Source organism: Scleropages formosus, chromosome 15, assembly GCF_900964775.1.
Source record: "Scleropages formosus chromosome 15, fSclFor1.1, whole genome shotgun sequence".
NCBI classification, from domain to species: domain Eukaryota; kingdom Metazoa; phylum Chordata; class Actinopteri; order Osteoglossiformes; family Osteoglossidae; genus Scleropages; species Scleropages formosus.
In genome coordinates this window covers 4,730,338-4,746,522 of record NC_041820.1, presented here as the reverse complement: position 1 = coordinate 4,746,522, position 16,185 = coordinate 4,730,338, and the positions used below count along the sequence as shown (strand labels likewise).

At 50.4% G+C, this 16,185-nt stretch overlaps 1 protein-coding gene across 10 annotated transcripts in view; it reads left to right on the top strand.

Annotated features, from left to right (window-relative positions):
• The window catches only part of myt1lb (myelin transcription factor 1-like, b), a 78,745-nt gene that overhangs the window by 19,564 nt on the left and 42,996 nt on the right, over positions 1–16,185 (top strand). For 9 of the 10 annotated variants that reach the window (XM_018733026.2, XM_018733044.2, XM_018733020.2 and 6 more), the window contains exons 2-5: positions 4,352–4,468; positions 11,955–12,009; positions 12,258–12,291; positions 14,274–14,336. In XM_018733026.2, coding sequence (XP_018588542.2) covers positions 11,955–12,009; positions 12,258–12,291; positions 14,274–14,336 — 152 coding nt within the window. In that variant the 5' untranslated portion in view covers positions 4,352–4,468. The remainder of the gene's footprint in view (positions 1–4,351; positions 4,469–11,954; positions 12,010–12,257; positions 12,292–14,273; positions 14,337–16,185) is intronic. The other variant, XM_018732986.2, reaches the window with a different exon arrangement.

The window sequence follows — 16,185 nt, the reverse complement described above, 5'->3', positions numbered from 1 at the left end:
AAGCGGATTCGAGGCGGGGCGCTCGTGGAGCCGGGCCGCTCGCTCGGCTTGTAATTAAGGCCTTGACGCCCGCGCCGGCGGAAAATGAAAGAAAATGGCCTTGCTTTCAATTCCGCCGCCTGATTGCCGGCTGGCGAGCTCACCTGAGGGGCTTTTTTTCGACCCATTCTGCATTGTGCACATGATTGCCGGAGTGTGCGTAATTGCCCCGCCGGCAGATGACATTTTCACGCAGGCACGCTCCGTGACTGTCCCGGGGGAGCGGCCAGATCCGGCGACGACGCGAAAGCTCTTCAGCGGCGGATTTGGGAACCGCCTGCGCGTAAGTCGGCGGAAAGACAAACGGCCGCGTTCTCGGGCTCGTGAAAAGGGCCCGGTCTCCCGGCCGGCGGAACCCCAGCGAGGACGCTCGAGCTTCGCGGGTCACCGAACAGTGAGACGGACACCACGGGTTCCGTCTCCTAGCTCCAGCGCCGTTTCCGGTTCGCGTTCGGACGGAGACGGTGGCGCCCTGACGGATGCGATGATGTAATTAAATTCAAATTAGAGAGAAAAGTGTTTCCTTCACCGAAGCCTAAGGGTTGGATTATGCCGCAGTTTTAACTCAGGTATTAATCAAATATTCAAATAAAGTCCAGGCTGCGGAATTCCAGCTGAGGCTTCACAACCTGAAAGCTGCCGGATCAGTGAGATGAGGACGCGTGCAAAGATCGTATTGAATATTTTTGAATATTCTTGAATATCATTGAATCGTTTGCATCTCGAACCCCCGGCTCCCAGACGTGTCGTTGCATCTGTAAAAGGGCTTCGGAGCGAAATTCGGGAAAGTCTGAACGAGAGCGCGGAGCTGCATGTGGCAAGGGTGCGATCGGCCGAGTGCGGAGCAGCAGAGACTAATTCGGCGCGTTTCCGCGGCGCGGCTCCACGCCGGCTGCTGCAACGCCTCGCTAATAGGCAGAAACCGGGTCTGCTACAGTTGGATCAATTTCCCATCAGGGTCTCCTCCACGGCTCACGGAGGAAGCGGCCTGCGAGATGGCAGGCCGGGCGGGCGGGGGGCGGGGGTTCTTCGGGGGGGGTCCAAGACAGGCGGCCGCGACGGATGCTGGCAGTTGGGCTGCGGCGCGCTACCGCGGCAACGGGATTACATAAATAAGTAATGACATCAGCGCCTTTGCATCATGACAGGTCGATGATCACCTCGGCTGTTCTCCGTGATCCGAAAGGGACCGAGGGGGTTCTGGGGGGGCAAGGGGGGTGCAGGTGGAGCGGTGAGGGGCAGGAGGAAAGCGATAGGGGCTTCTGTTGTTTTTAACGTGTGGGTTGGGGGGGTGTGGGTGCTGGAAAAGGGAATGGAAGAACACGGCAGGGAGCATGAGAGGAGAGCACGGTGCAGGGATGTGGAGACAGAGCACACCCTACCGCAGACGCCCGCCCCCGCCATGGAATGTAGGTCAGGCAGCCCCCGTCGCATGTTGATGGTTATAAAACCACAGGAGAGGGAAACAAAAGCGAAAAAATGGAGGCAATCGTCTGCAGCATTGCTCGTCTCCTCGCGGCTACAACCGGCAGCGAGCGAAACTCACCGCTGGGCGAACAGGAAGAGGCCGTCCGGTCATGCAGTGGCGGGGGGGGAGTGGAGGGGGTGCGGCGCTCGGAACCCGGGATAACGAGACAGCAGGCGCCTCTCGGGCATAACGCGAGCCCCCCACTTAATGAGGGGAATGCTGCATAGCACCGCATAAGGAGGAACGGCAAAGCGAGCGCCTCCCGGCCGCGTGGTGCCGCCGCCGGGGTCTCCAAGCAACCGTCGCACCACGGGGCTTGGGGGCGGCGCCCCCCGCAGGAGGAACTTGCCTTCGGCCCCTCGGTACAAACTTAGCGCAGCGTTTGCTTCGTTTGGAGCTGAGGAGAGCGCCGGATTTGTCGCTGGCCTTGGTGCTGAGACGCGCGCGCGCACACACACACACGCACTCGGAGTCCTCGGAGCATTGATGGCTGCGCGAGCAGAATACAGAGCAGAGCTGCGAACAATCAGCTGTCACCCTCACACACCGGCCGGACGGAGCGAGTCCCCCGAACCGAGCCCTGCCCCCCCCCCCATCCCGTGTGATTTCCCTCGCCTGTGGAATCAGGGCCCAATCAGACACCAGGCAGAGTGTGTGTCTGGCCTGATTGGGGGGGGGGGCCGGTGCTGATTCCATCAAGAGCGAGCAATTTCAGCACCTGTGGTGGCCTTGCTGGTCCTTAGAAACACAACGTACGTTTAATTTTTTATTTTTTAAAGGGGGTTTGCGGGCTTTGTGCTTCAACAGATCAGCCAATGAGGAGAGGGAGAGAGAGAGAGAGAGGGGCGTGAGGAGGAGAGGGAACGATGGGGGGAGAGGAGAGCGATAGAGGGGAAAGGAATGAAATAGGAAGACAATAAGGCAATATTAACGTTCCCCCAATGTAGCAGCTGCATTTATCTCCGGCAGCCCCCCAACACACACGCACACTCGTGTGCGCACGCAGACCCCCGGTGTGTATCGGCAGCTGTGTTTTGTTTGCGGTGCGAGGGGAGGCGGGGGACACGCGGGGGGCCACGGCGCTCTGCGGCCACCGTGCCCGTCTGATTACAGGCAACGCGCCGGGACCCTAGGGGACCGCGCACCGCCCCCCCCGACACACTCCGCTGCGGCCCCATTAGCACTTCGCCTGTTAGCGCCGTACACCGCTTTTAATTAGCATCACTGCGAAGGCGCAGCTCGGGCGCGAGTGACGGGGGATGGGGCGGGGAGGCGGAGGCAATGGCTCGGAGAGCCCAAATTTCAGCTTTTATGCTCCTCTTCTTCGCAGAGCATAAATGCATGTATGCTCTCTCTCTCGCTCTCTCTCCCCCACTCCGAGTTCCTATTTCGGTTCGGAGAAAACCCTTTTTGTCGTTTCCCTGGCCACGTTGTTCGTGCCGCATGGCTTTCTGGGTGCAGCATCTTCAGGATCTCCAGCTCCGTGTGGAGCTCTGAGGCCCTGCAGCCGGCCGTAGGACGGCACGCCTGAGCTGCCGTAACCTTTCCTTACCCACATGTCAGACTCCTTGTTAACCTGTTGGTAACGCTATGTGGAGACGTGTAATAGGTTCGGTAAAATGTGGCGATATAAAACGCGTGTTCCGTAAAGATAAGAATAGCATCACGGTGCCATCTGGGCGGTGCGACCGGACATGGGTTCAGTCCCCACTTATTTTCGTGTGGGTTTCTTCCGGGTGCTCTGGTTTCCTCCCACAGTCCAAACACCAGAAGTGGGTGATAAAGAGTTACTTTTACCCTGTCACTTGCACGTAAGTAAATTTCGTATGGAGTGGTGACATCAGATTAAAGGTGTCACCTAAACACAACACGGTATTCATTGTACGCCACTTTGGACCAAAGCGTCTGCTAAATGAATAAATCCATCCATCCCTTTTCCTTCGCTGCTTGTCCTGATCTGGGTCGCGGTAGTCCGGAGCCTCACCCAGAATCACCGGGTGCGAGACTGAGGAGGGGGGACATCCGAGACCAGATGCCAGTTTATCGCGATATAAAAATAAATGTAAATATCCAGTATATCATGTATGGTTGTGAGGAACTCCTTATATATAGCACTTTATATACAGGTCCCCAGTCTGGATTCTGGTCCTGCTGTAGTGCCCTTGATCAAGGTACTCATCCTAAACTGATAAAAATGACCCAGTTGAATAAATATATAAATAAAGGAACTGCCTGTACAAACCTGACACCGTAACTCACTTTGTAAGATAAGGTTAGAGATAATAAATTTAACATCCGATCGCCTGCGTTGATTCAACTGCACCCCGGGCGACTTGTCTCGGGGAGCTGCCGTCGATGCGCACCGGTTAGGAAGGAGAACGTGGTACGCAGACGGGATCGGAGGTCGTCTTACCCACGTCTGGCGAAGGGCTTTAACAATTAAAAAGGAGGCAGCCGTGAGGATCGGTGTGAGCGATTTCCGCTGAGGGGGCCACATTTCATGGCGAAAATGGGCGGATTTCCACCAGCTTCCTCCGATAGCTGCTTGTCATCCTTTCAGAAAGACTTGGCAAGCAGGGTAATTAGCCTGATATATCATATATTGAAGGGAGTTGGGGACAAATACGGCTAATGATCCGCGCCACCCTCGGCGATTCTTTATTTCCGCACCATCCCGCAGGGAGCGGCTCGGACGAGAAAGGGACCGGGAGCGGGAGTGCGAAAGAAGAGATCTCGCCCCGGCCCCGCGCGGAACCGCTCGTGACATCTCCGAACGTAGACGGTTCCCGCGATGCCGGGCGAAACATCCGCGCGCTCACGATTTTGCTTTTGTTTTTCAAACAGAAAATGAATTCGGAGGAGACGCGGTGAACTTTTTTGCTGCGGAGTAACAACCTTCGAGGGCCGAGGAGGAGCTGAGGGTCTGGACCAAAGAGTGATCGCGCCCCGAAATTCTTTCAGGTACGGTTCCCCTAAATCCAGCTTTCCGTAGGAGGATTTTTATAGCTGTTTGTTTTCCCAAGTGTCCCCCCTCTGTTTTCCCTCTCTTTTCTGCCCCCCCGGCTCCTCGTACCCATTCAGAAGCACTGCAAGAACCCTCGCGGTGGCGTTTTTTTGTCACCGGGTGATTCATGGTGTAAATATCTATTTGCGGCCGAACGCGTTCTGCCGCCTCCCTTCGCGCCGCCCGCCCGGGGATCCCGGTGCGCGCGCGCGTGTGTGTGCGTGTGTGTGTGTGTGCGTGCGCGCAGCTTCGCGGCGACACAAAGAAAAACAGATAACAATGCCTCCTCGGCACCCCTCCCCCACCGCGCAAACATAGAGACACAATGAAACCTGCCGGAGAAATAGCTGCGAGAGCATTAAAAACAATAAACGAAAGGATTTGCATGGCTCTTGGCCATTTTGCGTGCGTATGATCTTCCGGTCCCTTTTTAAAGTAAAGCACAGCTCTTATTTCTTTACGGCACCTTCTCGCAGCGGTGCTGTCCAGGTTTGCGCCGTAAATAACCGCCGCTTTTCGGCATCACGGTGAGCACCGGGGCAAAAGAGCACCGTAAAGGTTCTTCGAACATGTGACCGTAGACGGCGCTACGATGTTATATTGATTAGTCCGTGTTAATTCGGATCCCGTCCTCGTCCGGTTTGGTCCTCGCGGGCCTGTTGGAACTCAACCGTGGCCTTTGGTTCGGGACATCGTGAGCGGCACAAACGCCGTCACGCTTCACGTTGCACAACCTCGTTTTTTTCATACAATTCTTTCAAGATCACTTAAACCTCCCCTCCAGGACGAAGATCAGATTTATTCACCAGGAAAACACTGTGAGTCATTTTATTTAGACTCTATTTTGCGGTTGCGGCCGTCATCGCCTGCGTCATGTCAGAGGTCATACCGGCGGAGGACCTCGCCCTCACTTCCTCTCGCCCATCGCTCTCCAGAAGGGGTCCCCACCACGTGTGCGACGCTTCCTCTCGGGAGGCCTTCGGCACGCGGCTGACTCACGGGGGTCGCCGGAGGGAGGCCGTGCCAGAGCCGCGGGAGCCCTCGGAGACCGCCCGGCAGCGCAGGCGGATCAACCCGGCGCCGCCGTGTCACCGCATTGTCCTCCGGCATTACGCTCCGTTTGCCGAGATCACACGCGACGGGTACAAATATGCACACCTGCATTTGCTTTGTGATTAAAATTGATTTTTGCATATCTTGAGTCTGACAGGTCGTCCTGGCTGGGTGCTTTTATCTGCCTCTCTAAACACGTTGTTTACCTCAAAGCCGAAGATGGCGGGAGCTTCCGGAGGAAAGGGGCCGAGCCGCCGTTTAGGAGCGCCGATATCCGGGGGGGCTTGCTGTGATGTCAGATTTCCGTGCCTCTAACCGCTACACCACCTGCTGTCCAATCGCATGAACTAAACACAGCAGGGGAAACAGCAGAGACAGGAGGAAGCAGAAATCCCAACCCATGAAGAAACTGGATTCGGCACAAATTGCATCTTTTTCTGTAATCCCCCCCCCGACAAGCCTTGGAATTTGATTCACCTGTGATCCTGGTTCCGCGCGGTGCGCTCGCGACTTTTCCGCGCTGGGTTAGGATGGGAATTTTCCACACCGTGGTGGACCATCAGAGCTCCTGCTGGCAGCCGCACCGAGAGCTGCGCTTGTTGAAGAGACCGGAAACGCCGTTCGCTCAAAGCTGCTTCTGCGTCCAAGGACAAGGCTCTCTAGCAATCAGTTCACGTAAGGAGAAGGAAAAGGAAACGAATAATCTCAACCAGCGTTTGCGTCCATTTTGACCTATCGTAATAGATCGTTAGACAGACGACTCAAGCTTGTTGGCTTACGGTGCAGGATTATACGTCGGTGAAAAATCATGATACCAGCGTTGAAGATGACTAGTTGGGTTTTTAACATTAAATTCTATTTGTTTACCAGTTTCTGTTCTCCGAAGTGAAGTATAACTAGAGCAAAAACAGGAGCATTTAACAAGCAACACAGAGCATTAGATACAGCTGCTTCTTTGTCTGATGCCACCATTTTCTTGGTATATGTCGCTTCCTCTAGAAGTGACATTCGAATAGCAAATGCATAGATAATCATAGCAGATGGTGTTGGGCTCATTTATGTAGCAGTTAGGACATTATAATAGAAATTGCTCTGAAAGAGAATGGTTTTGAGACCCTTCTTGAATGCTGGATGGGGTTCAGCAGTTCCGAGAGGCGGGGGGAGCTCACAGTATCACACTGGGGCAAAAACCGAGAAGCCGAAGACTTTCGATTTTGGGACCCTCGTGACTGGGGCGACCAGGCCAGGCAGCCAAAGGTGGAGGAGTGCTCTTGATGGAGAATATCATGCCAGTGTTGTGAGCTTGATACATAGATGCAAATTCTCTATGGAAGAGAACTCTCATCTTTACTGATGAAGGCTTGAATATTTTGCAGAGCATAGCCAGCTCACAGGCTCCGCTTTTTACTACTACATTTACATTTATTCATTTAGCAGGTACTTTCCTCCGAAGCGACATACATTTCAGAGAACAATACAAAAAGTGCATTGCAAACATGATTCTAGAGTACAGTCAATTTGTCACATTCCACAGGATAGACCAAGAGTATACATCATACGAGTAGCTGTATATAGGTTTTTCCATTATTAAACAAATTTTCATTAAAAATAATTAAACATATCAAACACGTACATGTTTATCCTATGCTTTCAAGATCAGGTGAGAAGTGACTCAGAAAGAGACGAGTTTTGAGACCCTTTTTAGATCTAGAGAGCCATTCGGCAGTTCTGAGTGAGAGGGGGGCGGTCATTCCACCACACTGGGGCCAGAACCGAAAACCTTTGTGGACTTTCCGTGCGTAGTACCACCGAGCAGGCAAATGTGGAGGAGCATTGCTTGGGGTATGGCGAGTGATCAGGTCTTGTAGACGCTACTGCAAATCCCACTTCTGACACCATGTCGTGTTGCTCGAGGTTCAGTATAAATACAGACGCTCTTTGGAAGGGAGCTGTTATAATTAGTAGAAGAGACTTCAGTGTTTTGCACAGCATAGCCACCTCACGAGCTCTCTTCTTCGCCATTACTGCACATGTGTCAAAACACATTTACGTATGTAGTGTGAATGATGCATATTTTTTAAAAACAGACCATTTGTTATATATATCATTACCAGGTACAGGGATTGACCAGGTGCTACAGGTATCGTGCGCAGATCCTTTGACCGTCGTATCGCTGGTAACACTCCGGCAACGACAAGTTTACAGAGGCACGCGGACGCTCGACACGCACGCCAGCCTCGCGTTCAGCTCGCGTGCAAAGCAAACGACGAGGCAGGCGGGGCCGTCGGGAGACGCGTGACCGCTGTGGAACGGAGGTGGAACTCCGTAGGCCTCGTCGTGGCCCGTCTGCTGACGCCGGCGAGCTGACTCCGTGACCTGATTCCGGATTCCTAAATTAGAAGCGAAGACGTGATTTGGCCAGCGCCGGCGGGTGTTGCGCTCCTGTGGAATCGGGCATTCTGCCCTCATCTTTCACAGCCAGCAAAAGCTTACGGAAAACAATCATATTTTCAAAAGCAACCGAGGTGTCATGCGAACATGTATGGAATTGGACGTAATATAAATGTTCTGGAACGTCTGCTCCTCATGCCGGATTCGGGAGGGGGGGGGGGGGGGGGGGGGGGGGGGAGGAGCTTTGCATGACATTTGCATCCATCTTGACCAAAATAACGGAAAACGGCTCCTCTAATCTGCTGGCAAAATGATCATTTGCCCATCAAAAAAAGCTAATTGATTTTTTAATGGTTTTGCCATGACAGCATTTTGAGCCCACAAAGAGAAATTTGTTTATTCCTCCCATTTTGCACAAAATGATCGCTCTTCTTAATTGTGGCTATATTAATATCAAATGAGTATGCTAACTTGGGCAATTGCTGGATCTTTTGAACTTAAGTGTTTTTTTTTTTTTTTTGCTAAATACCAAGGCATTTGAATGCAAATCAGCTTCACGAGCATTCCTACTGGTGTATGCGCAGTTATTATTCTACTGCTACCACAATATTAAATTGTCAGAATTGGGCTCTTTGCTGTAGACGTAGCTGATTGACCTTAGAAATTCAAATAGTATCTTGGAAACCTGCACAAAGTAATATTTATGTGATAAAAAATGAACAGTTGTCATAAACAGTGCTCATTTCCTCAGATCGTCTAGAAAAAGGGGACGTTGGCTTTTTATGCTTCGTTTCCATGAATGCTAGTTTTCGTGTGGAATACCAGTCGAAAGTTTGAGTACACGTCTTTGGTTAACAAGTCTGATGAGGATCTGCGGCGCCATGTCCTCCCAGCTCTTCTGCGGCGGTTCCCGGAGACGGAGAACACTTGTGCGCCACTTTGCTTTCAACCTTTTGTCCGCTTCGTCCCATGAAGGTGTTGTCCACTCGCGCTCGCACTTTCCATTGGTACCGCACTTCTCCTGCCGCCTCTCCATCGAGAACAGGGCTTCCTATCCTTTTCCAGGGCACACACACCTTTAGGAATCTCTTGACAACTACAGATCCTAGACATTAATAAATGTAGAGAACATGCTGCACTCATTATTACGCAGAAGATCTGTTAACTTCACACACACACACATTTTCTGAACCGCTTGTCCCAGACGGGGTCGCGGGGAACAGGAGCCTACCTGGCAGCACAGGGCGTAAGGCCGGAGGGGGAGGGGACACACCCAGGACGGGACGCCAGTCCGTCGCAAGGCACCCCAAGCGGGACTCGAACCCCAGACCCACCGGAGAGCAGGACCCGGTCCAACCCACTGCGCCACCGCGCCCCCCCTTCCATTAACTTCACATATGATTATTTCTTAGATAGTAATAACATGTTAATATTTTCAGTTTATTTTTAACATTTGTTTAGCCAGCGTCATCTTCAAAGCAAACTTGCACTTCACGGACCCCCTAGAGCCCATTCAAGCCCAGCCGAAGAAGTCCATAGACTCCAGATCTGGACATACCGTACATTTGGTGAATCTTTTATTGTACCTGGACGCTACGGATGTCAATGGTCTAGAGAAGTTCAGAGAGGTCCTCACTCACAGGGCAGAATTCTGTTTGTTTTCAGCTTTCGGTAATAGGATATTCCTGATTCTCATATGCTATGTTGCACGTTCAAATTCAAGAGTGCCAGTCACTGAGAACATCTACATCTATATGACTGTGCCTTGAATTCATGTCCCTGAAAGACACACAATTAGCAGATCTAAGATTTCAGTCCCTATCTCTAGTTTTCCTGAAACTTCTTTATTTCAAGGAAAGAGTGGCTTAGTGTATAAGAAATCCTTAGAAAGTGGCACTTTTCCTGTTGCAGACTGCACTGGTTTTTTGGGAATGGAAAAACAGAAGGGCTGAAAGAGGACATGTTTTCACTGTAAGGGGGCAGAGTGTCAGTCCCTTCATAAAATCTGATCATAAAGACTCCTCGTAAAATAATATACTCCTGGTCCCACTGCGTTGCTCTATTCATTTCATGCCAAATGTCACTTCCTGATTTCCCCATAAGGCGGCAGGCCACCAAGGGGGCAATTGATAAGTTGTTAGTTTCCAGCACATCACCATGGCAACGGAGCAACACTCAAATATGAAGGTGGAGGGTGTTTCTTGAAAATGATTCCATGTGCAGGGTGAATAAAACAGATTCATTGTTCTTTTCTCACTCTGATCACTTTATTTTTATATCCAAAACATTTACATCCGCCTTGAAAAACATCTAGGCTCCATTACAAAGAAAATGTAAGCATCGCTTCAATAAATCACAGGTAGGACAGGGACAATTGGTGGCGTAGGGGTTAGAGCTACTACCTTTGGACGCAAAGGTTGCAGATTCCACTCCCATCTCCTATCTGTAGTACACTCGAGCTAGGTACTTACCGTGAAATTACCTAGCTGTATAAATGGGTAAATAATTGTAAATACCTTAACGTTGTAAGTTGCTTTGGAGAAAAGCGTCAGCTAAGTGAAAGGGTAATACACACACACACACACACACACACACACACACATTTTCAGAACCATACGGGATCACGGGGGAACCGGAGCCTACCCGGCAACACAGGGCGTAAGGCCGGAGGGGGAGGGGACGCACCCAGGACGGGACGCCAGTCCATCGCAAGGCACCCCAAGCGGGACTTGAACCCCAGACCCACCAGAGAGCAGGACTGTGGTCCAGGGTAATATATTTAATCAAAAGATTCCGAAACACTTTTACAGTACGGCATCGTAGCCATCGTGCAGCAGTATTGTGGGGAAATATCAATATTCTTCCTTCGTAGAATCTATCTAAACCACAAAAGTTGATGGATGTAAAATCACTGTAGAGGTAGGCATACAATATAGATATGAGGTAATCTTACTGTAGAAATACAGTATCAAGGAAGTGATGTAAAATGTGGCATTAATAAAGAAATGTAAGAAATTTTGGCAATCTTGCAGTCTCAAGTTTATGATGTGATCCACCTGATTTGGGTATCATTTGCAGAAATAACAAAACGCACAATGCATTGTCAACCTTTTGTAAGATGAATATCAGGTGTTGTCTCTAATTATTCCGATAAGATTAATGATGCGAGTCGAGTTAAACCGGCATCTTTAGTCTGGGTGATGCTGATCCCTTTGATCCCAAAGCAAAGTGCGAACTGACTTCCACAGCACTGGCAGTTCTCCTTTATTCCTCACATTATACACCCAGCTCTCATTGTCTTTTGTATTTATTTGTGCATCTGCTTGTTTGTATAAGTTTTCAGGGCTCTTTTTTTTTTTTTGGAAGCCGCTGATTTGCACGGCCCTGGGCTCAGCTTTGCCGCCGTGCGCCCGGAAAAGTCTGCTGACAGGATTTGGGAGTTAGCGGAGACGGGCGGCCGGGGAGCGGGCCCCGCGCCGGGGGCTCCGAGCGCCGAGAGCCCGGCATTAGCGCGGCGCGGCTAGCGCGGAAGCGGAGGAATAAGCGTTGGGGGCGGGGGTAGATTAGCCCAGATATGGCTGCGCAGTGTTTACCACCGGCATTGTTTTAGGTGGATCAAAGCGAGCGGCACGCAGTCGCAGGAGCTGCGACTCTTTTTCACAGAATGACTTTAAGACATGGAAGCGGCGCTGCTTCAATAGGCACTTAAATCCGTTGTGGGTGACGCTTGTGTAAGAGGTTTTCGGGGGTACAGCGGGAGGTCATAGGATAATGTGTGTGAACCGTCTTTGTTCGGGGGTATTATCTCAAAGTCTTAACAAAAATGAGCACTGCTGTGCGTTTCCATTAAATTGGACAGGTGTCGCTTGCATGTAATGAGAGGTTAGACGGACTTTATGAAGCGGCATCGTTGAACTTGGCGCGCCGACGGAGTCGCAGCTCTGCGCTCGGAAATGTGTGCGCGCACGCGTGTGTCTGACCTGACGGTGTCTCCCTCAGATGGAGGTGAATGCAGACGAGAAGCACCATCGCACACGATCCAAAGGCGTCCGCGGTATGTCCCTCCGCCGCCCCGCGTTGCCCAGGGTGACCTTTCTACTCCAGTAATCTACTCCGCCACCCCTACCCCTCGCTTTGCTCCTGAAAGGCCCCACCATGCGCCATCATTTTGGTTCTTCTCCCCCCATCAGTCCCATTGCTCCCGGTCTCCGTGTTTGTCGCTCCCATTCATACCAAGAAATAAAAGCTATCTGCAGCTCGGTGATGATTCTCTCTCTCTCCCTCTCTCTCCCTACCTCTCAGTGCCCGTGGAGCCTGCAATACAGGAGCTTTTCAGGTTAGTGCGACGGCGGTGAAAAATGGAACCCCCCTCACCCTCGTCCCCCTCCGCCGTCCCCCATTAGAGCGAGGGGGCGAGTCCAGGCCGCTAATGGGAGCGCTGCCTTCCCTTTCCTCCGCCGTGCTCCAGAAATCATCCCTGCGGAGAAAGCTGCCAGATACGAGGCCCCTGTCTTCCACCCCCACCCCCCCTGCCTGGCCAACCCCAGTGCCCACCCCCCGTTTCAGCGCCCCCTGCTTTTTCCTCCCCTTCCCAACTTTGTAGAATGTGGAAAATGAGTCTTTACTGCACACAGCGCTACTTGAAAGGCCTTACCTGTCACTCAAGAGGAGTCGGCGTGAGGGATGAAGTCATGTGACCATTCCTCTCTTCCTTGGGGGTCTCTTCCGTCTTCATCCATGAGACTTAACTTTGCTTCTGCATCAAACTGAAATGCAGACGTCTGGGTTGTTTCGTTAAAACCACATAGAAGTAATAATCATGGCAAATATGCGTGTTCTCCACGCTCGTCCTCGACATGTGTCCACTGTCCGTGCTCCTATATCAAGGGGCAGCAGGTGGCATGATGATTAGAGCCTTCGCTTTGCAGCTGTAAAGCCCAGGTCCGAATCCCCGCTCCCAATGTAGTACCCTTGATCAGGGTACTCGCCCTGAATTAATACACTAAAAATTACCCTGCTGTATAAATGGACAAATCATAGTAAGCAGCTTATTATACAAACCTAATGCTGTAAGTCACCTTGGGCTTAGCTGTCAGCGAACTGAATAAATAATAATTATAATTTATTTTGGATACTAATGGTGCCTCCGCAAGATATGTATCCATAATATACCAACACTAGTGATCCAGTGTTGCGCTAGCTATCCAAATATTCGAATAAATACAGTATAACACATACTGTATAAAAATGTGCAGCCTAGCTACAGCATTTAGCCTGCACGTCAAATTGTTACGTTCTGTCTATAAAATTCGACTGTAAATACTTTGTGCGTGTCACATATTTAATTCGTTCAAAGAATTAATTTGGAACAAAAAAGTGGCTCTGCGATAAATAAAGTCGTCGCGTATTCCGAACGGGATTTGTCCGGGACGTAACCTTTCCATCCCCCCAGCATAATTAAAAGGTGCAGCGAGTCCGCCCAGTGGATGAGTGTCCATGAGCGATGACCCCAGGGAAACCACAGCTCGCAGCCCTGGCAATTTCCATCCGTAATGCTGTCGATGCCAGGGGGCACGAGATAAGTGCTAACCTGCGCTGCCCAGTCACGTCTGCGGCTACCGCTAATTGCCTGTCGCTGTTGTGTTGCAGCAGGTCACATAAACACAGGTTCACCGACGGGCTTCGGCGGCTTTTGAGCTCTTTAGACGAATTTTATCGATAGACAGCAGTCGAGCAGGCCGCTCTAGTTTCTATCTCGTTCTGTGCTAAAGACAGCCACCGATTTGGGAGGTCTGAGGACTCGCGGTCTGTCCCAACGAAATTATCTGAAAAATTTTGAACGTGTACGTTTTTCTGAAATTTCGGACGTGCGAATTACCCCCCTGCAGCCTTTCGCCCTTTAGATTTCCGTTTACCGGCCATCGGGAGATCTGAGGGCCCGTGGTCTGGCCCGGCGAAATTATCGCAGAAATTGTGAGCACATATATTTTTCTGAAATTTCGAATATGCAAATGACCCCCTGCGGCCTTTCGCCTGTAGTTGTCCATCTATTGGCCTGGCTATAATTTCTCTGTCCTTTCAAGACCGCAGCACACTGTGCAGAAGATTAGGTCGAGTCCCGTACCGTAGCCCTCGTATTTTTCCAAATGTTTCCAGTCGCGGTTCAGAGACATCGGCTCATCTGCTGCATCGATGGCAGATCTGCAGCCGGGAAGCGACGTCGATGGCGGCAATCGATGTGTCGCCGCCTTTGGCGAGAAAGTTTTGGGAGCAACTTTGCTCTGTGTTGTTTCCAACAAGCTCTTTTTTATTCTCTAGCTGCCCAACGCCAGGCTGTGACGGAAGCGGACACGTCAGCGGCAAGTACGCCAGACACCGAAGGTAAAGTCTCCACCCGCTCGACACCGTGAGTTCCCCTGCCGAGCCCAGGCTTAACAAGACGGGACACGTGCCCCTTAGTGTCCCCAAGCCTAACGTGTCCCCTCGGTCCACTGAGCGTGGCTGCTAAAATTTTTCGGTCCCTCAAATAACTAAGAAGTTGTTATACCCCATGCAGATTCCCGCACTTACTCACGTTCCTTAACTGCTTGTCCAAGTCAGAGCCACCGTGGTGCAGAATCTATCCTGGAAGCATGGGGTGCAAGGCCACAGGAGGCCATCCCATCGCCAGGTAGCCCCACACACACATCCATTCACACACTATGGGCAATTTTGAGTCACAGGTCCACCTGAAACGCTGTAATTAATCTCACGCGTGCAATTACTGGTCTATTGTATTGTTGGCGCCGGAAACCGTGGCGGAAGTCAAGATCACCTCAGTTCTTAAAGTCAAAAGAGATAAATAAGAAAAAATACAAAAAATAATATGAAATCTCTGATAATCTGTAGGTTCTATCTTTTGACTGCGAATATATTTCCAGCAACGCATGAAAGGTGGGGATTCTTTAGAGGGCACGTTTTGCATTGGGAGTATTTATACGCCATTGTATTTAGATGAGCCATTTCATGTTCTCTTTACCAAGAAAAATAAATGTGTGATATTAACAATTTTTTTTTTTTTTTTAAATTATGCAGACAGTATTACTTACCGAGGGAAACTTTCTTTACTTTACATTTTGGCGCTGGCTGTTTACTGAAGGAAAACACACAGCTAGCTACTTGAGGGATTTATATGAATCTGTGCGTGAAGATAGCTTCCACTGTATTCTTTTTAAAAAATATGTGACTTCCCTAAAATGTAATATTTGCTGTTATGAACTGAAGTGCATTGTGTCGAAAACGTTTTCATAAAATGAGTATGAGCGTCTTCCCAGTGTAAACAAAGGATTTGACATTCGCACAAGCGCTGAAGAATACGAAGCCCATATTGCGGAGCACAAGACTAATCGCCCAATGTTTATTCATACTTTTAGATATCTCCCGTAACAGGCTTAGCACTTCTCCGGCACCGGCAGTTTCGCTCGCCTTCGAAAGGCCGCATTTGTAGGAAAGTCTCTTTCAACTAAAACACAGAGAGCAACCGGAAAGGCAGAGTGACGGCTCTGCTAAACCCATTTTCCTCAACCTTCATGCCATCATCCATCCGTTTTTTCTCCCCCAGCCGTGGCACGAAAATGAGAGAGGCGTTGTTTTAGTCGGTAGCTTAATCTAAAATGTCAAAGCTGAAACATGGGCTGGCAGGAAATGATCAAGCTAATGAAACGTTTTAATTATTCACCATAATTGTACGATATGATGAACATGACAGTAAATCCCAGACTTAACCATTCATATCAGGGTTATATACTGCAGCTCTTTACCGAAATGTCCCTGTCGCACTGAATGTTTTGCTTTGAGGTCGTTGGGCCTCGGGTGTAATTACGCCGATTGATCCCATGTGTGTTGGTATCTAGATTACTGGACAAGCGTATGGGCCCTGAATGGGTAGTTTGGGGTAACCATCGCTAAGGCCATCACCGCACTGGCGGCAACTGATTTATCGATTAGAGAAAAAAAGCATAAAGGCAATATTGGAAGGGATCTCCCGGTGCGCCGCTGATGGAAAAAACGCCGCCCGGTCACGTGCCATTCACCATTAGAAAAAAAGATAAATAATATAAAGACGATAGCAAGATCCATCGGTATGGTGGGAGGGTTCTTTCACCCGTCTCAGGAGCTAATTTATACTTCAGATTGCTCCATGCTCATTTACATACTTATCAAAGTGTTTGGACTTCCCGACAGAAGCTGC